General features: G+C 38.1%; 1 protein-coding gene across 1 annotated transcript in view; it reads right to left on the bottom strand.

Annotated features, from left to right (window-relative positions):
- Positions 1-8726: 8726 nt before the first annotated feature.
- Positions 8727-21812, bottom strand: part of LOC126167469 (cell division cycle 5-like protein) — a 95293-nt gene continuing 82207 nt past the window's right edge. Inside the window, exons 12-15 of the mRNA XM_049920479.1 lie at positions 13824-13931; positions 13579-13752; positions 12618-12746; positions 8727-9355 (exon numbers count right to left, since the gene is read on the bottom strand). Coding sequence (XP_049776436.1) covers positions 9248-9355; positions 12618-12746; positions 13579-13752; positions 13824-13931 — 519 coding nt within the window. The 3' untranslated portion in view covers positions 8727-9247. The remainder of the gene's footprint in view (positions 9356-12617; positions 12747-13578; positions 13753-13823; positions 13932-21812) is intronic.

Below are 21812 nucleotides of genomic sequence, written 5' to 3'. Positions count from 1 at the left end.
ATTATAGGGTGAAGTTCGCCTCCTGGTTTGAATACAGGAAATCGACTTGCCACATTTGAATTTGTCGTTATATCATCCAAACATTCTGCGAGAGACATAGTTGGATTTTGTTTAGATTGCAGGGACAGAGTTGCATCGGATTGGCTTGCCGTGATTTCTTTATTTATATTGTTGTCGTTCAAGCTAGCCAACACGATGCGACTGTTGTCTCTGATTACGTTGTTACTTCTACTACTTGAAATGTTTTCATTATTATCTAATTCCGATAACCGTTCAGAAATTTCCTGTATTCGCATTTCTGTATTGGATACGCGATTAGCCAGTATCGATTCTTCACTTTGTTCACGATGTGAACGCTCTGTACCTTCGTCAATGTTATTATCTTTGGAGGTCTCAAGGTTACTGCATATTTCAGTAATTAAAAATTTCATGTTTTCTATTTTGGTATGATCTTTTTCTACTTGCTGAGTTAATGTCTCTAATTCTACATTATCTATTGAAGAAATCTCCACAGGTTTGGTAGAGACCTCTTTAATAGATTCTAATAATTCTCTACGAACAGTTTCTGTTTGCATAGAAAATTCATCTCGTAACATTTCGTTATTTTTCTGTATTTCATTTACAACTAAGATATTGACATTATCTAGTCTCTCGGTTAAGTCAGTAATGTCATTTCGCATACGAGCTTTTTCCTCACGCGATTCCTGGATATGTTCTTCTAACCTTTTACAATTATCAGCAATCTTATTACTAAGTCCTACTAGTTTTTCCTGCATTTCAACTTTAGAAGACTCTATTTTATCACTTAATCTAGCAGTAGATTCTTCATTAGATTGTTTTAATTCCTCTTTTAATCTAGCGATAGATTCTTCGTTAGACTGTTTTAATCTAGCAGTAGATTCTTCGTTAGACTGGTTTAATTCCTGTTTTAGTTCCTCTTTTAATCTAGCAATGGATTCTTCCTTAGACTGTTTTAATTTAGCAATCGCCCTAAAAAGGGATCTCATGCTCCTATCGGACATAGACTGCTCTTCGTCTGACATTTCACTTCGACATTATTGTAAGATATTAACTAGTTACACACACAGACTTGTAATCAACAATCCCGTAAAAGCACACTCCCTATGTACAACACTGCACTTCCAACTTGAAACAAACTCACCGGACACTAATATTGTAGTTTGTAGTTCTCGGTGATCAGTGTGCTGCTGTGGGCTGCAGATATAACAGCCGTCGATGCAGCCGCTGAGATGCTGCGACCCCGCTTCCGCAACCGGCAGGACGCTGAGTCGAACACCGGAGACGTCACTGGCTGCAACCAGGCCCGGCACCGCCGTAGACAGGCGAAGCCCTCAGCAACACCTTTAATACCAGCCGGAGGAACGCCCTGCAGCTGACGTACTGGGCCTGTTAGTTTAGGGAGAAAAAGGGTTGTCGGGGTTTGCAGCGTTCAGCTGCTGCCCAACAGATGCGCCTTCTCGTGGAATAACTGCGTGACCGTACTGCTTGGCTGCGCTCCGTCAGATGCCCACACCCGCGAAGTCGCCGCTGGCTGGTGAAGGCTCCACGAGAACTCGCGTTGACTTCCGAAGGACTCTTGATGTTTTGTTTCGTACCTGTGTGCCTTAGTTGCACACAAGTCCTGTCACGGTCGCCACGGTGTAGTGTAACGACGTATAGGTTTGTTTATAAATGGTTTTCTTTCGACATAGGCCATGTGCAGACTTCGTCACCTACGTCAGTTACAACCCACTTCAAAATGATTTATATTCTTTTTAAATTGTCACAGAATGGTTCTTGAACGAAACTGTAAAACATCAGTTGAGTCGTAAGCAAAGAATTTCGTCACTTGGGCCAATTGGTTTGCATAAACTTTTTCAATTTAAATTTCGTTTGTTTCTCCTCAGAACTTATATTGACACACTTTATCTTGACTTAATCGATATCAGAATCACCCATTGACTAAACTTTTTAGATTCGAAGTTGCGATGACCACTGTCAAAATTCAATAATCTTGTCAAATATACTATTAATCAATTCACATAATTCTTCATAAATAAATCCTCAGAACACGTGTTTCAACTTTAGTAGTATCCACTATTTTATTAACTTCCTACATACAGACGTTCTGAACCTGAGGCTTAACAGAATAGGACTGACTTTTCAACAAGATTGAGCTCTATATGACGTCATTGTTGTACAAAAAGAGTATACAAATTCATTTTTAATTTTTAGAAGCACGACGCAACAACTCGGTTCCAGGATCTTCTGTTGCTCCTCGGCTGTCGACCCGCGACGTATAGCGGCCAGCAATTTCCTCTCTGGTCGCGGCAACGAAGATGCTGTCTCCGTTCGTTGCGCCGCCCTCTCCGTATATGAAACACATAAAAAAAAATACAAAACTTTTAGATAATTCACATCTATTACCAATAATAAGAAAAATATATAAACAAACTAAATTAAACTTATAGTCACCTGCAAACTGGGCTGACACGGGTGGATGGGTGACGCTTCAATTTCGCGTCCCACTACACAGCTTGGCCTCAAGAGCAGATGAATCACCCATCACCACCCCCTTCCCGTTCATCTCCACCTTCTAGTGACCACGAGGCCCAAGTTCCAGCACCGCTATCGTCTGCAGGCAACTCCCCACACTCTCTCCAGCACTGCCTTCTGAATCAGAGGAACCCTCCAGCACCCTCACCTCCAGCAACACCGCGATAGATGCTACCAACCCCCATTCATTTTCCCATGCATTAGTCAACTGATCTGCATCATCACTAGACCTTGGATTTTTAGGTTCTAAAAACCTTAAATTAGGTACCCAAAATAAGTTCTATCACTTACAAAAATAGGTTATAAAAATCAGAAAATAGGTGACCAAAATCTGACATTTCATTGCCTAGAAATATAAATACATTGACAAAAATCCACATTACATTATTTTCCATGTCCATAATTACAGTCATAGTAAATAACTAACACTTTCCTCCGATTTTCCGTTGATAAACTGCATCTCTTGTCTGTTAATAGCATCTTATATGCTGCGAATGAGCATTCCGCGTCAACAGATGTCGCTGGAGCGTATTTAAATGACGATATTAGGTGTAATGGAACCGCACACCCACATTTTGCTGATTTACCTGATAAGATGTCAGCCATTGTGCAGAGGGTGGTCAGCCCCATTTTTTCTTCTTTCTTTTTTTTTTTTTTTTTTTTTTTTTTTTAAAAAGCACTATTCTCAGTTTCTCACTAACTTTCATACCAATAGAGCCTGGGACCAAGTTGATTTTTTCTGTCACCTCTTCTATCAATCGCAGTTGTGTGCTGGATCCTTTAGAAGATCTTCAGCTGAAGTAATGCTCATTGTCTCTCCCCGCAATTTAAGAACAATGTTCTTAATGTATTCCAAATGCTCGCTGTAATATTCCACGGCCTCTAGCCACGTTGCCAAGAAAGTAAGTATGGGTTCTGGTGGAAGTGGTACAGGGAAGTTCCTCTTGAAATAACTTTATACCTGTAGGTGCTCTTTGATGGCTGAAGCTAGCTTATTTACATGTGGAAAGGAAATTTGAGACGTATTGTCTCAACTACACCTTTCATGGCATGGGCAAGACATGTGAAATGGGGCAAGGCTGGGTAAAATACTTTCAAAAATTTAACAGCAGCAATCATGTTTGCGGCTACATCAGTGTAGATTACAAGTACTTTATTTTCATCAAGACTGTTGGGGAAAAGTAATTTGAAGGCTTTATTAATAAAATGAGCAATTGTTTCCTGGTTAGTATTTTTTAGCTCCTTGCTGCAGATCAGATGATGTTCAGAGCGAGTGTCAGGATCTAACTTGCCAACAATCACATTAGCCACATATCGACCTTGTCTTTCAGTTGTCTCATCGGCAGAGATCAACGTGTATGAATCGCCATTATCTTACCTTATCCTGCTCAATGTATTTTCATATAAAGTATCTAAATCGTTCTTTCTCAGTGTGGATTCTGATGGCATGCTGCAGTGACAGTATTTCTCCAGAAAACTTTTGAACTGACTATTTTCAACTGTACTGAATGGTATGTTTGCTGCAACAATGGCTCAACACGGGTCAAGATGAAACTCGTTTTTGTTTGTTGGATTTGGTTTAGTTACAAATGTTTGTTTCAAGTTTGATTTATTTTTTTAAATTTGCCTGGTGTTTAATCCCTGCAACACACTGACTTAAATGCGACCTCTGTTCATAACATACCTAAAAACAAAAAGAAATGAGAGATACTTTGTGGAAGAATTTACGTACGAGATCTACTTAGCAAAATTAACCTACATATTAAGGGTTTAGAAACAATATTTTTGCATTCGCATGTGTCTGGTCCAAGTTAACTTGGGAAAAACAGTGGCAGTTCTCTGAGTTTGGCATAGCCGATAAAAGGTTATCATTTTATTTACATCTTTGTTGCACAAATGGGTTCAAATGGCTCTGAGCACTATGCGACTTAACTTCTGAGGTCATCAGTCGCCTAGAACTTAGAACTAATTAAACCTAGCTAACCCAAGGACATCACACGCATCCATGCCCAAGGCAGTATTCGAACCTGCGACCGTAGCGGTCACTCTGCTCCAGACTGCAGCGCCTAGAACCGCAATGCCACTCTGGCCGACTTTGTTGCACACTTTGCAGTGAAAAACTCTTCTGTCTATAGACAAAGAGGAAACTCTTGTAACCACTGATGAATCAGAGATGATTTGGAGCTTGTTCCTTTCGGAATCTTTGACTTTCCACAAATACACTGTTGCTTCAAAATATTTCACCTCATCCAAGCAGTATGCTGACCGACTGAATGAAGACAATGCACTGTAGGCAGATCACAAGGTACCTCCGTGCCCTGATGGTCCATTAGATGGTTCACAGCAAGCAACAACACTCTGCGGAGCAGGAAAGGCTGGAACAACCTGGCTTCTGCTGTCGTCGTCTGACTCACGACTGGCGTTCACGCATGCAAACAAACCAGTTATCATTCAATTACTGTTTTCTAAGTAGCCGGGAAGACCAGAAGAGTAATTTTAGTCATACAAATTTTATTTGACTGGATTTTTAAAAATTAGATACAGTCAGGTTCTAACATGAAATTAGGTATTTTTAGGATTTTTAAAAATTAGATACAGTCAGGTTCTAACATTAAAAAATCCGTGGTCTAGTCATCACCAATACCTTCTTTCCACCCCCCATGGTGCCGCATCACCAGAGGGAGAGCTTCTGCCTACACACACCTGTTTCAGGTGGGGGAGAGGGAATAGTACTGGGTACCACAGATGTTGAATGCCTGTTTGAGGACATAGACCTCGATAGCTGATAGAGAATACTGCGGCCGCACTAGGCTCACATGGTGAGTGCACCACCATATCGCCACACGAGTGTGCCAGGTAATATCGTTCCACACGGGATTTAGGCAGCTGTACAGAAAACAGCCAGTCAGTTTAGTGTTTGTGCTCAATACCTATGGATCGATCTTTGCTTTAATAGACCTGTTGTATAAATACATTGCAAGTCACCCAGTTATTCTCTTTAGTTGCATCTCGGATTTGTCCCTCCGCTGCTTATGATCTTGTCATTGTTATAGCAACTGCTTTGCATAGGACCTAGTTGTCATAAGGTGGTTTGTCCTTGTCCTGATCTGTTTTCTTGTCTGTAGTCTGTCTGTTACATTTCGTTCTCCATACTGTTGGTTTGGGTTACTATTCTGTAGGCAGCTTCCTCTGTTTCTGCATTCGCCAGTGTGAACACTGATATCTGATTACCAAGGATATAACAAGTATAGGCACAGTAATTTACATGATCCATACCATTGGGAGTAAATCTGTAATCCATATTTCACCAAAGACGCATAACAGATGTTGTAATGCCTATGTGGTAAATGTCATCAAACCTTAGGGAAGTGTTAGGGAGTTTGCTTCACTGCATGTTGAAGTCCTCTCATTGTAATGATGGTGTACAGAAAAAAGAAAACAAGAGAGGGGGAGGGAATGCCCCTTCACTGTGAGATCATGGGAATTTCTTGAAGGTTAAGAGATGGTGTGATTATTTTGTGCGCGAAGTTTTCTATCCAGCCTGTGGCTACCTCTAATGTTGTCAGCATCCTTTCTGTTTCTTAGTCTCTTGCAGTTCTACTGTATACCCATCCTGTTAGAACTGCCAGCTAATGAGGCACAAAATGATTGTCAAGCATTACTTTTGCAAGGTTTCAAGATTCACTTCACCCTGGCATCAATATCTATTTCAGACACTTCTCTCAATTCTTTCAGTACTGACTGTCTTAAATCAATTGGTTGAGAGCAATTGTTTTCACCATGTTTTACACTGTTTATTGCACACATTTTCTTGGATAGTTGCAGAAGATGCTTTCTCCAACTTGTCCACTAATCATATGCCATATGTCCTGTGAGTTAAGAGTGGGAAGTTGTCACTTCCTCTTTTGCTTATATTGAGTTTCCCAGCAGCATCCCACAGTTTTGTCTGTAGTGAAAGTGATCAGGGTGAGGTAAAATCTGGTTCCATAGTGTCTTTCAAAGCTTATCAACGATTATAGTGATTATGTTGTAAGTCTGTCACGTCAAAGACAAAAATGCATTCAGCAAGTGACTTCCATAATGAATAGACTTGTGTTTTCTGGATGAGGGGGTGAAAGGGACAGACGACAAAGCACGAAATGATTTCAAAACTTATAAGTCCACTGGGCATAGAATGAGCATCAGATGTGGGGTTGTGGAAGCCATTCAAACACTAGATAATATCAGCTACCAGCAAAAGTAATCTGCTACATACTGTCTGTAACTCAGCTGTCCTTTGCCAATTATAGTCTGAATCACAAACACACAGATCAAGGCAAGGACGAGGATGTCAGTGATGCCAGATCCATGCCACAGCTGCAATATGGGAATAGAGGGACTTTGCGCTTGAAGAAGGCATGTGTCCCACATATTATGTCTCTTGTTTGCTTATGTAGAATATGTCACTTACCACTATCAGCCATGACACTTCACAATAAATGGAATAGAAATTCACTGAATAACTCACTAGGATCATGTTTAATATTGCAATGGCTATGAGGTTCACAGTGAAGTGCTGTGAACACTACTGAACTCTCATAAGCTGTCAGAGAATACAAAACATGAAGTGCGCAGAATGAGTATAAACTTGATGGCCATTGTTCATGATTCACAACAGGTGATCATTTTGGATATTTATCAATATTTTTAGTTGAGTACAGGAAGAAAATCCACCAATGGGCATCTCACACACACTAGTAAAACTCACGCCTTTCAGATGCAAAAGCACTGAAAAATAATTAATATTTACACTGAGGTGACAAAAGTCATGGGATACCTCCTAGTATCATGTCAGATCATCTTTTGCCCAGCACAGTGCAGCAACTCGACTTGGCATGGACCCAACAAGTCACTGGAAGTCCACTGGAGAACTATTGACCCATGCTGCTTCTACAGCTGTTCATAATGCCAAAAGTGTTGTCAGTGCAGGATTTTGTGCAAAGATGACTTCTCCATTATGTCCCATAAATGTTTGATGGGATTCATATCGGGCAATCCGGGTGGTGAAATCATTCGTTCAAACTGTCAAGAGTGTTCTTCAAACCAATCGCAAACAATTGTGGCTCGGAGACATGGCCCACTTCATCCAGTAGAACGGGCATCAGATGCAGGGTTGTGGAAGCCCTTAGAACACAAGATGATATAGATATTTGACAAAAGCACTCTGCTACATACTGTCTGCAATTCAGCTGTCATTTGCCATCGTTGGTTGGGAACATGAAGTCCATGAATAGATGCAAATGGTCTCCAAGTAGCTAAACATAGCTATTTCCAGTCAATGACCAGTTCACTTGGACCAGAGGACCCAGTCCAATCCCCGTAATCAAATGGCTCCACGGGGTCTGTACCATACTTGAACCCTACCGTCAGCTCTTACCAACTGAAACTGGACTGACCTGACCAGACCACAGTTTTCCAGTCATCTAGGGTCCAACGGATAAGGTCATGAGCTCAGGAGAGTCATTGTAGGCAATACGTTGCTGTTAGCAAAGGGCACTCGCGTTGGTTATTTGCTGCCACAGCCAATTAACACCAAATGTCGCCACAACCTCCAAATGGATACATTCATCGTACATCTGGCATTGATTTCTATGTTGTTTTTTTTTTCCCCACGGTGTTGCTTATTGTTACCAGCGACACCTCTACACAAATGCCACTGCTCTCTGTCATTAAGTGACAGCCGTCAGACACAGCAATGTCCATGATGAGAGGAAATGCCTGAAATTTGTTATTCTTGACACTATGGACTCAGAATATTGAATTCCCTAACAATTTCCAAAATGGAATACCCCATGCATCTACCTCCAACTACAATTCCATGTTCAAAGTTTGTTAATTCCTGTCGTGTGGCTATAATCGCATCAGAAATCTTTTCACGTGAATCACCTGAGTACAAATGACAACTCTGCCCTTGCACTGCTCTTCTATACCTTGGGTATGCAATATTACTGCCATCCACATATGTGTGTATCACTATCCCATGATTTCTGTCACCTCGGTGTACCAACAAAGAAGTCACCATCTCACATTGAAATGTATGACGAAGGGCAATGTCCACTGGTTCTTATTCTCTGGTCCAGTCACAACAAGAAATTATAGTAGATTTTTATTTTTTATTTATCATAATTTAATCAAACTAGAATACAATGAGCAGTGTATTAAGATATTTACAACAAATCAATGCTTTCCACATCAATGTCATTTTATTACACATGATCGTCAATGATAGTGCAAATACAATTCGAATTAAGAAAATATTCTTACATGTAAGATACAATGTGGCACATCTGGCAGAAATATTTTTTGGGAAATTTAGAAAGGAAGTATACTACATGATTAGGTAAGTTGTTAGTTAACTACTGGCTGTTGCAAGACGTGATTTATTCAAACTGCTGAGATTAAACTGATGGCCTTTTACCTCTGTATTTATCTCTTCCTTTTCTACATGATCTGAAAGCCAAGATTTCAGTAATATATTGTGCACTTTACCTCTAGCTGAGTAATTAACATCATGTCATAGAATAAGCATATTATAATGATTTTCTTATATACATGACTTTGTGGAAGAACCTATTTTTCCTTATTGTCTGGCAATGAAAAAGTAACTCTACCTTAAACGAAAATCATAATTTCAATACAAATATACAGTGACTTAGCCTTGAGCTGAACGTAGCTGTTCAAGAGTTTCTTGAAGTTCACCATACTTTTTTTGTAGTGCCTTCTCTCTTTCTGTTTGCCTGTTCACATCCTCCGTTAGAGACTGAAAAAAAATCATAAAATATAAAATTTACAAATAACAGAAAACATAAATAAATTCTAAACACTGTATAAACAAATACTCAATCAATTTCAACAGCTCTCCAATGAGGGAAAAACTCTCACTTTCCTAAAGTTATTTTCATATACAATAAAAGGACGAGTTCTTTCAATTACCACACATAGGCTGCTTAGAGTGCCCCTTCAGATATTAACTGCATTCATTTAAAGACAGTGACTATAAGAATATGTTTGAAGACAAGAACACTTGTTTATAAAGAAGAATAGTCTGTTACGACTTCTAATTATTGTTTTTAACATTGCTATCACCAATACAAAACTCATTCCATAAAGACACTTTTGCTGTAATGATTAACATGTGAGGAAATTAATTCCTTTCTCATATATGAAGGCCAACAAATAAATTCAACAGCTAATACTGACAAACAACTTTTAACCTCCTATGGTATCTTACTTTTCCAGTATGTTATTAAATATTTTATTATTTTTTTCACAGAAAATGTTTTAAAAACTTGCCCATTCTATTTTTCTTACCTCATTTAATGTTTGAAAATCACAGAACTTGTCAATAATATATGATATACAACTATGCTTCTGCCATTTTGCAATAGACGGTAGTAGCAGCAAGTGGTTGTGCAGGTGGTAGGTCATAACTGTCATACATAAGCTTTGGAATTTCTAAACTGAACACCATCAACACAATATTCAATTTGTGATTCCATCATAAAGTTATTCTCGATTGAATATGTCAACTTCCGAGCCCAGTTTTCGTAATTTGTAGGAAGTTTTACATTTCTGTTTTAACATGAAGAAATCTGCCACTGAGACTAATAAAATGCTGGGTTAGACCTATGGTGAGCCATCAATTAGTGAAAGAATGTGCAGAGAATGGCTTCAATGCTTCAAGAATGGTGATTTTGGTCGAAGATTGGCACAGCATTAGAAGAGACATTTTTGAAGCTATTGGCACTGATGGAAACAATCACAGATTGGTATCAAAAGCAACTGATGTGTCTGAGCCGAGCACTGAAAGACAAATGGTCACAACACAGTGATACACATGAAAAGGTGATCCTGCAGCATGACACTGCTCTACCCCATATTGCAAAACCCATCAAAACATACTTGGAAATGTTGAACTGGATAGTCCTACCTGTGAGTTAATGAGCATTTCGCTATCATTTAAATATGTGGCCAAAGGATTCTGCCTTCAGGAATTGTGAAACAAACCCTGTCGTCCAGGACCATGTGCCACAAAGAGCGCACATTCACCACAAGGTGGGAAATTCACAAGCATCTATTGCGCTGGATGAGGCCTAAGAGCTGTAGTGTGCTAGTGAGACAGATGAGAACCTACATCACAGGGAAAACCCCTTAGGAGCCATTTGTGGCCAGGGAGACATAGCAGTGTTAAATATGGTGGATGGTGGACCTAAGATCAGCCATAAAGGGAAACATTCATGACAACTATTTAAATTCCGTAGCAATTCAGGGAATGAAGTCACAGTTATTTTAATCTACCATCCTTCATAAATTTTCATGGTGATCCCAATAAAACTTGAATATTGATCATATCTATAATAGTTTAGGATTTACTGTTAAAGTGAAATTAACAAGTTTTGTAACAAATACCTGAATGCTAAAATACGAACTCTTTAGTCTATCTTAACGATCAACATTTCACATAGAAGTGCATAATTAAAATGACAAAAGTTGGAAATATCAACTCTGTAACTTTATTTATTTAAAAGATACAGTAAATTTAAATTATCAGTATTTTCAGTTAAGCATCATATCATCATTTCCTCCATACAAAACATATTGAATGATGACAGCATGACACCTTATTGAATCATTAGGTTATAGAATATTTGTTGTAAAGTTTAGTGCATAATAGTTACTTTTATTCTTTATTTATTTATCAGAAAGCACATTGGTGCACAGCTACTGGCCGTGACATACAAAGTTGAGAAGGAAATTGTATTGGTTTTATGGAAAGGGAATTTGCCATTTATTATGAAATGGATATTATTGTTACTTTATTTAGAATGTGAAAGTGGTCAAGCTTTCATTACTTAAATATGTTAAAATGTAAAATAATGTAGAGTAAGCTGTAGCCAATCAGTTGCATGGCTTCAAGGAAGGGAACTGCACTAGTGAGTTGAACGATGATGTTTGGCACGCGGGGGATGCGGCCTGAGACGGGCAGAGAGACAGTTCTGGTCTAGACACTAAAGGTAACAGTGCTGGTGGAGACGGGAAAGTGGACAGTCTTTAGGTAGCTAGAAACTGAAACAACTTAGAAAATTTCATGTTGTGTGGTATTATGGGACTTAATCTCTCAGCGCTGAGCAGCCACGTGCCTCGTGTGAACTCTTAACTTTTTGCGTAGCTAACGAGGTGGAGTATTGGACCTGTAATTCACGATGAGATTGTGAATGATTGAACAGTGTCAAATGGATATACATTCGAGTGTAACAGTAATTCCAAATACAACCACTTTCACTATTAGTTTGCTTTCTGAATAAACATTATTCTAACCAAATCGCAACTCTGTGGCCTACATCATTTATGGGTCATTAATTTAGCTCTTGATATTATTATTACTGTTGTTATATGTTATATTAACATTGTATGTTTATACAATTTTGCAAACTTACCATCAGCCACACAATTTAACCATAAGGTCACAAATGTCTAATTTAGGGTGTGTAATGTGACATGTGCGGTTCAAACCCTAGACAAGTTTGAGCCAAGACATTTCGACGAAGAGGAACCACAAGTGAGCCCGAACATCTTTGGGATGTTAGCTCGCATACCCCACCCGCTGTATTCTTCTAACATTATTCCCTCTGACTACCACCTTTTTTTATCAATGGCATACAGCCTGTCTGACCGGCACTTCTGGTCATGTGAACAAGTACAAAATCAGATTGATTCTTGGATCTCCTCAAAAGATGCTCAGTTCTTCTGCTGCAGGATTCGTATGCTATCCAAATGGTGGGAGGAAGTATTGGCCAGCGATAGCCAATACTTTGAATCATAAGCTTTTTTGTTAAGTTTTTCACAATAAAACTTCAATCTATGAGAAAAAATGGCAGAAGTACAGTTGTAGACCTAATAATAAAAGGAAGAAACAGTAAATCAAGGTGCAGACATTAACTGAATAAAACAAGAGGGTCCTTTCTTTAAATAAAAATTAAATTAGTGAAAAATAAAATGGAGCAAAACTTCTCTCAACATACCTCTAATCTTCGTGGTATAGCAGCCATTTCTTGCTGCTGCAGGAATTTGAAAGTTGAAAGCTCGAGATACGACTGTTCCATTTGATCGTACAGGTCATGCAGCTGCTTTATAAGAGCTTGTGCACGAGACTGAAATACAATAATTAAAGACAATGCTTATGTATTGTGTTAGCATTCTAACTAAACTGCACACTTTCATAAGTTCTCTCTGCAAGCAGATGTACAGTGTACTGACAATTAACCCCACAATTCTCAAAGTGACATTACTGATCACAAGGCAGTTATCTAAGCTCTGCAATATATTACTCAAATGTCCTCTCTCATCAAATAGAATAACAATGCTTCCCTGGTTTTCTCATGTGCAGTAACATCTCTTTCATTTTAAAACTGCTTGCAAAATTTTCTGTACAATATACATCTTTCTTTCAGTATAAATACTTTTTTATTGCTTAAAGAGAGCAGTAGATGTTCCTGGTAGTTAAATTTAGCTATTCATTTCAAATATGAAAATGAAGCTGTTGCATTTTAATTCCGCAAGTTGGTTTAATTCACAGAAAAGCGAGGGTCATCTTTGTTCCAGAATGTTGGCAACAGTGTTATTTACTGTGCAGGCCTACAATAAACATGTAAGAAAATGACCTCACACTGCCTCCTTGTCAATATAATCATCAAACTTATATTAAAAAAAAAAAATAAAAAAATTAAAAAAAAAAAATGAATATCTGAACATTAAACTAGCAAAATTAGGAGCTGTTCACTCTGCAGTAAAATTAGTAATTAACAGCAATTGTGGAACTATGAGGCAAACATAAATTCACTGAAACTTGTAGGGGGATGAACTGATGTTCAATTTATGTAAAAATGTTACATGAAAGCATTCAGCAAAACACACGTACAACCATGTTAATTAGGACTCAGAATTCTGATATACCAATGGATAGTACACGTCTCTGTTAAATACCTGATATCCGCCAGTAAGTATTTTCAATTTCTTCTCCATTTTGGCAGCTCGCTTTGCTTCTCTTGTCATATGACCTCGATTTTGTTCAAGTCTCTTTTCCAAAGATTCAAGACGATCTTTTTTACTTGCAAGATTTGCTCGTGTATATCTGTTTTGTGTGGGCAAGAATAATACCTGCAAATAACCATTTCATTATTACAGAATGTCACACTGAAAACCATTAGGAAAATATTTCTGGTATTTACCTGAGCAAGACATTCTTCCCACACTTGGGTATATGATTCTAGTGACAGTTCTCCATGGCCCATACCCTGCTTGACCACTTCCATTTCTCTCTTAAGAATCTCACGTGCCTGAAAATAAAAATAACTATAAATGAGCACCATTACCTATATCATGCAATAATAATATCACTGATACAAGGATAAAAAAGTATTAACTTCTATAAATGGGCAAAGGTGAATCTAAATATTTCATACACTACACCACCTCTTCCTCACTGATGGACACAAATACCATTTGTCTATAGTACACAATACACACATTTCTTTCCAAATTGACAATTCCTTGATGCCTCAGAATGTGTCCCTTCTTTTTGACATGTACCATAAATTTATTTTTCTTTCAATTCAATTTAGCATTAGTTATCTGGTTTACCTACCTAATCTTCAGCATTCGTCTGTAGCATTGCATTTCAAAAGCTTCTGTTCTCTTCTTGCCTGAACCATTTCTCATCAACATTTCACTTCCATACAAGGTGACATTCCAGACAAAATACTTTCAGTGCTTTATCAAGTTCTTCTCACAATATCATATCACCCTATTTCTTCTTAATTTACAACCTCCTCTACGTATTCCTTCCACATTTGATGCAGTATCTCCTCATTACTCAATCTACCCATCTAATTTACAACATTCTTCTGTAGCACCACATTTCAAAAGCTTCTAATCCCAAATTTCGGTTCTGTACCAGGCTACACATCAGAAAAGACTTCCTAGTATTTAAATTTATAATAGATGTTAACAAATTCTTTTTTTTTATACCCTCTCTCATAGTCGTTATTTTGGGGTCAAAATAGTTAAACTCACTGACGATCTCTATCTTTACCTACAGTAGACTACTTACCATTACCTTCATTTTACTTTTGTGGATATTCATCTTATAACATCTTTTCAAGACACTATCCACTGCATTAAACTGCTTTTGCAGGTCCTTTGCTGTCCCTGATAGACTCACAATGATACCAACAAATTACAAAGATTTTATTTCACCTCCTGAATTTTTACTCCTTTTCCAAATTTCTCCTTGGTTTTCTTTACTGTCTGCTCAATGTACAGACTGAATAACGCCAGAGTAAGGATGCAACACTATCTCACACCCTTCTCAATTACTGCTTCTCTTTCTTGCCCTCTGACTCTTATGACTGCAGTCTGTTTTCTGTATGAAATGTAGAAAAACTTGTCACTCACTGTATTTTACCCCTGTTAATTTCAAGATTTCAAAAAATGTATACCAGTCAAAACTGTCAAAAGCTCTCTCTATATATCTAAAAATACTACTAACATAGTTTTGCCTTCCTTTAACATACCCTCTATGCAAGTTGTACATTCCTCGAGAACCCAAACTGATCTTTCCTGAGGTCAGCTTCTGCCAGTTTGTCCATTCTTCTCTAAGTAATTCATGTCACTACTTTGCAACAAGTACTTATTAAATTGGTGATTTAATGATATTCTTCACCTGCAAACATCAGCCTTCTTTGGAACTGGAATTATTACATCTTTTTGAAGATGAATATATTTTGCCTGACAAAATGACAATATTTTCCTGCACATGAAGTGAAACAGTCTTGTCATGGCTGGCACTCTAAAAGAACTCAATAATTCTCTGGAAACGTTGTCTACTCCAGACACCTTGTCTCAACTTCGATGTGTCAGAGCTTTCTCAAATTATTCTTGCAGTATCATATCTCCTATTTCATCTTCAATTACAAATCTCCCCTTTCTCTAATATTGTTTTAAGTTTTAGCTGCTTTTCTTTTCTCCAGACGTCTGTTTAATTTTTCTGTACTCAGCATCTATCTTCCCCACAGTCATGCATGCTTCTACAGCCTATCATTTATTGTCTAGTTATTCCCACTATGCACTTCCTGTCAATCTCATTTCTCTCGTATTTTCCCCCATTAATTTCAGAATTTCGAAACATATATTCCTGTCAACAGTGTCAAAAGTTTATTCGAAATCTATAAAAGCTAAAAACATATGTTTGCCTTTCCTCACTATCTTCTGAGACCATTCACACATTTCTCCAAAAGCCATGCCAATCTTCCCCATGGTTCATTTGCTGCATTTTTGTCTTTCATCAATTAGATTCAATATCTTGTGCATTATCTAGTGATTCCTACATGGCTTTCTATTTTTTCCTATTTTATCCTCTGCTGCTTTGACTATTTCATCTCTCAGGGCAACCCATATTCTATTGTGTTCCTTACCCCTGTATCAATTAATTGTTGGCTAATGCTCTGTCTGACTCTCTCAACAACCACTGATTCTTTCAACTTATCCATATCCTATCTCCTTAACTTCCTACATTTCAGTAATTTCTTTAGATTTAATGTGCATTTATAACAAATATATACAAGAATCCACACCTGCCCCTGGAAATGTGTTACAGTCAAAACCCGCTATCAAAACTTCTGTCTTACTATGTAATCTTCAGCTCTCTACCACAGAAATTCTTCTTTCACCATTTTTGAACAGGTATTACCAATGATTAAAATGTGCTCAGACAAAAATTCTACCATGCAGCTTCCCCTTTCATTCTTCTCCCCTAGTCTGTTTTTCCTACTTTTTTACTACTGAATTCCAGTCCCCTATCACAATTATATTTTGGTTTCACTTAACTACTTGAACAATTTCTTTTATCTCCTCATCCATTCTTTCAATCTTCTTATCATCTGCAGAGCTAAAACTTGCACTACTATGGTGGGTGTTGGCTTCATGTCCTATCTTGGCTACTACTGTGGGTTCACTATGCTTTTGATAGTTGCTTACCATACTCCCATTTTCTTGATCATTATCAGACCTACTCCTGCATTAACTCTAACTTATTTTGTGTTGATAACACTGTGCTGACCTCAACAGAAGCCCTCTTATTCCTTCCACCACACTTCACTAATTCCTATTATGTTTAACTTCATCCTATTCAATTTCTTTTTTTAAATTTTCTAACATATTAACCCAATTAGTGATCTATTACTCCATGCTCTGACCCATACAACACCAGGTTTTGTTTCTCCTGATGACAACATCCTCTTGAGTAGACCCTGCCTGGAGATACAATCGGGGGACTATTTTACCTCCAGAATTGTTGTGACTCGCCGATCTTTCAAAGTGCCGCCACACAGTTACATGTGTCCTCTACATGTGGCGCTGTCTGTCAGCCGTGCAGCAGCAGTGCCACCTAAGCGCCCAGCCAGCCAGCGGCCGCTAGACTTGGACTCAGTTATGATTTGACTGTTAAAGTGTACACGTCTTACTCTGTTTACTTGATCTGTGACTTTCATGTATTGCGTCTTCCTCGAAATATATTTGTTCAACTTGAAGTTATTACAAGAATATTTCACCCATGAAAATGTCATCATCATTAAGCCATACTGCTGTGACAACTACCACAGCCAGTCAACGTGGGAACTGTACCACTCCTCATCACATAGCTGCTAAACATAGGAGATGAAAGCCGCTGATTGCCAACTCACTGCCGCACTGTTACAAGGCGCTCTGCGCATCGTGCCTGCCTTGCATCTAGCACACATACTGTCATGCGACTGACTATGTCCTACCTCTCAATAAGCGAGTCGTGTCCATGCCCAGTCAAATCAGACCTGAGATTTGTATTTGTATAAAAGATATTGTAACAAATGTAAATATTCTATGCTTAAACCCTTTAATTAATCTGTTTTATTTGCTTATCAATCCTTTAAACTCATAATATTTTGGTATGCAATGTGGGTGATCTCGTTGGTAATTTGCAATTTACTACATTATGTTCCTGTTCTAATTAAATACATAGATTTTAATCTACTCTGTCCTTCCTGGTTTTCATAAATTGAGATAACATACTTCATCTCTATTCTTCCAGTCAGATCAGTAGCTTACAGTTTGTTATCCATGGTAAGTAGGTCTGCACAGTGGTACTTCTACCTGACAGGAGTTTATCTCTTACAACTACACCAAACAAAACTGCATAATTATTTGTCCGAAACTGCTGTTCATTATATATTTGTTTGTGACGTTACCATCATATCAGAAAGGCTAAACAACTTTCATTTCACACAACCACATTTTCAGCTTGATGTTTGTTCAGACGTCAGCATGTACACCATGATTTTTGTGGGAAAAAATTCATAGACTGATCAGACATTTGCTATGTGCAAAATTGTATTTGAGACCTTTAGCTCATCTAGGCTTACTTGACAACTCCAGTGCCTACTATATTTTAACAAAAAACAGGAAAAGCCAGCTAAATAAAAACTGAAACATTTCTGAAGACATAATATTCATTATTCACTGGAATACATCTCAATCATTCAGTACTTTACCACATTATGTAGCTATCATCAAGAAGGAGAACCTTCAAAGATGTGGAATGAGTCATGTTATACATTAATAAAAGACAATCACAGACACTTAACCTGTATACTGTGTTAACAATAAACTATCACTGTACTGCTTGAGGTTATTCATTCTGATGACAGCTTAACCTGATCTAGTAATTAGATGGAAAGCTACAATCTTTAAAAAAGTTGCTCCCTTCTCAGGTATATTAAATAGCTGCTGTTTATCTGCTATTCATCATCACTTAATATTTACATGACTACAAAAGTATTTTTCAAAGAAAATATTTACCTGCATCTGTAAATACTGAGTCTATTAACAGTTAATTACTATTTGTCATGTAGCTTTAGAAGGAACACTACTACTTGAGAAACCACTAACAGAACTTTTCAATTCCTGAACATTAAGTGAAAATATGCAGAATGAGGCAATGCTCTCGTCTTTAGGTTAGTGCAATGAGAGATGCTTCTTAATGCAAAACATGGCGAACTGGGCTTATTGATTCCGTTTGATGTGTTTATATCCAGTTGGACCCCAATGAATTTTACACACTGTGTTTTATTTAATTTATGACCATAGAGCAAACAGATAATTACTATTTGCTTGAAAGCTGTATGATATGGGTCTTTGAAAGAGTCCTGATTAGTATGATTGTGCCATAAGCAAACATTGCATTGCAACATGACATTTTGTTCAGAAGTGCCATGGTACACTCTTCGGTTCTTTGGAAATGAAAGATGTAAATATCTTTGCTATGTGCAAAATTGTATTTGTGACCTTTAGCTCATCTAGGCTTACTTGACAACTCCAGTGCCCACTACATTTTTTTTTTAAAAAAAAAAGGAAAAAACCAGCTAAATAAAAACTGAAACATTTCTGAATACATAATATTCATTATTCACTGGAATACAGTTCAATCATTCAGTCCTTTACCACATTACGTAGCTATCATCAAGGAGGAGAACCTTCAAAGATGAGGAATGAGTCATGTTATAGCCTGAATACTGCTACTCACAAAACTGTAGAAAGAAAGACTATTATTTTATTTGAGTGAACTAAGAGTAGAGCAAAACACTGTCATTAGGCTTCCGTTTATGCAAAGCTAAGAATATCCGCAGGTGTTGCACCTCCCATGGGCATTAGTGGTGAACGGAAGTCATCACTTGCTGCGGTGGATATGTTATTCTGTGCAACGGCTGCATTCTTGATGATAGTGGTGGACAGTGCTTCCTTTCTTCAAGAAAGGAGAGGTTAATATCACTCTGTTCAAAGGAGAGTACCGTATTTACTCTAATCTAAGCCGCACTTTTTTTCCGGTTTTCGTAATCCAAAAAACCGCCTGCGGCTTAGAATCGAGTGCAAAGCAAGCAGAAGTTATGAAAAATGTTGGTACGTGCCGCCACAACTAACTTCTGCCGTCGAATATATGTAGCGCTACGCAGGCATGCTTTGTAGGTACAAAGATAAATACTGGCGCCAAAACCTCTGCGTCAGTAAATATTTTTAAGTGGAAGACCAGCTTTTTTTCTCCGCCGCGAGTTTCGACCACTGCATTTTCATACATTATCCAACGAAGTAAATACAAATTCCGTATCGTTCATCTTCAAATGTAGCACAATTTCAGTGTACTATGAAAATCTGACTGGCAAGACTGTTTGGGGTGTTTGTCAATATGGCCAACTCTACATTCTGAATTTTTTCATATCTGTGAGAAGAGATGGTTGCTAATAGGAACCTGATGAAATTTGAATCACATACAGTATTCTCTTCACCATAAGAACAATACGAATATAAACATTTTGCCATGTATTCTTTCGTGTTTGCTGCTATCTCATTTAAATCCTGTCTGCCTAATAAACTACGAAACTAGAGTGAGACAACAACAAACGCGGAAAAATATACGCATCGTGTCATGTTTATATTCGTATTATTCTTATGCCTAATAGTGAAACAGTCAGAAATGAAGCACGGCAAGTGACTAGATTTTTAAATCTAAGATGACTCTAATTTCTGTGCAGAATTTGATGTAATAAAGAAGAAAACGGAGAAAAATTTTCGCCTAACTCTCGTTCAGAACATGTTCTATCATACGCAGTCTATTATTTGATTCTTGTTGATCATTATCAAAGAAAGCAGCAGTATAAGTAACAACAAATAGCAGTCTCTTGCCATTGTTTCGCTAATGAGACGATTCCTCTTTTTTTTTTTTTTTTTAATTGTACGCGGAGGTAGCGCGCACAACAGCAAGCCATGCCACGAGTCGCGACAGGCTGTAAACACGCACTATCAGAATGTGACAAACAATGCATGACACAGTGCAGTAATGCATTTTCAGCTTAAGAGTGACGCAAACACCTATAACAAAGAAAACGGCATTTATCAGATCAAAGCAAAATAAGCAATTGATTCAAACCAGACGAAGCACGTGAGAAAGGAAGGGCACCCGTATAAATATGGACGGAGCGCCTGACGCATAGCAATGGCTACGTGGTAAAGCTTAACTGCTAAGCTTACGACTCAAGCCAAACTACTGTAGCTGTATCGTCATTCATTCGACCTAAATTGTGTCTCATATTACAATGGACCAACTTTGTTTCGATTTGGAGGTGCGGCCTAAAACTTTTCTCTCCCCTTGAATTTCGAGTCTCATTTTTCAGGTGCGGCTTAGATTCGAGTGCGGCTTAGATTCGAGTAAATACGGTAAATTATGCATCAAATTAGACTGTTTCAGTAGTAATTGTAGTGAGAGACTAAGGAGGTGCGAAATGCGGCTGGTGAAAGTATCTACCAGTCACACACCGCGAAACAATTCACATATTTGCACCTCCCTTATGTGCCAGTACTTAAATACTACTGTATCTCCAAAACAATGATGTTATCAGAGCGAGCTACGTTGAAGTTATCAGACTAGTGGACCTCGTAGATCTTTTCACTAATTTGGAATGTTTGGTTGCAATGCAGTGTTCTGATGTAGCCTTAACAGTAGTACTGAGTACTGCTACTCACAAAACTGCTTACTCTTCTTGAATGCTGCTAAATCAGCATCAGGTTTAACGATAAGGTGTTCTTTTTCTAGTATTGTGTAATGGTAGTAATAATCACTGTATCTTCAGGGGTGTAGGTTGTTCAGGTGGCACACAAAACACTGGGCCCAAGTACTAGCCTGCTCATTGTCATCTGCGAATAGTCATCTACTGTTTTGAAGGTGTTGCGACTACATTTTGTACTGTAAATATGAAATCCACTGTGACTTGATCAAGAAGTGTGAAGTAAATATCTCTGTAAGATGTATTCTATGTAAGACAGTGTGTGTGGAGGCACACGTTTGTGGCAGTTCATTTAAGGAAACAGAGGACATTTTTGTGAAGAATCTTCCTGGTGTTTCCATATCAGAAAAGAGCAGTACACAGGATTTCTTCTTGTCAAGTTGTGCCACAAACTCCTCTTCTCCCCAATTCTATTCAATACCTCCTCATTAGTTATGTGATCTACCCATCTAATCTTCAGCATTCTTCTGTAGCACCACATTCCGAAAGCTTCTATTCTCTTCTTGTCCAAACTATTTATCGTCCATGTTTCACTTCCATACATGGCTACACTCCATAACCTCAGGTGTTACA

Source organism: Schistocerca cancellata, chromosome 1 (genome assembly GCF_023864275.1).
Source record: "Schistocerca cancellata isolate TAMUIC-IGC-003103 chromosome 1, iqSchCanc2.1, whole genome shotgun sequence".
NCBI classification, from domain to species: Eukaryota; Metazoa; Arthropoda; class Insecta; order Orthoptera; family Acrididae; genus Schistocerca; species Schistocerca cancellata.
The sequence above is the reverse complement of the archived record's forward strand: the minus strand, read 5'-3'. Positions and strand labels throughout refer to the sequence as shown.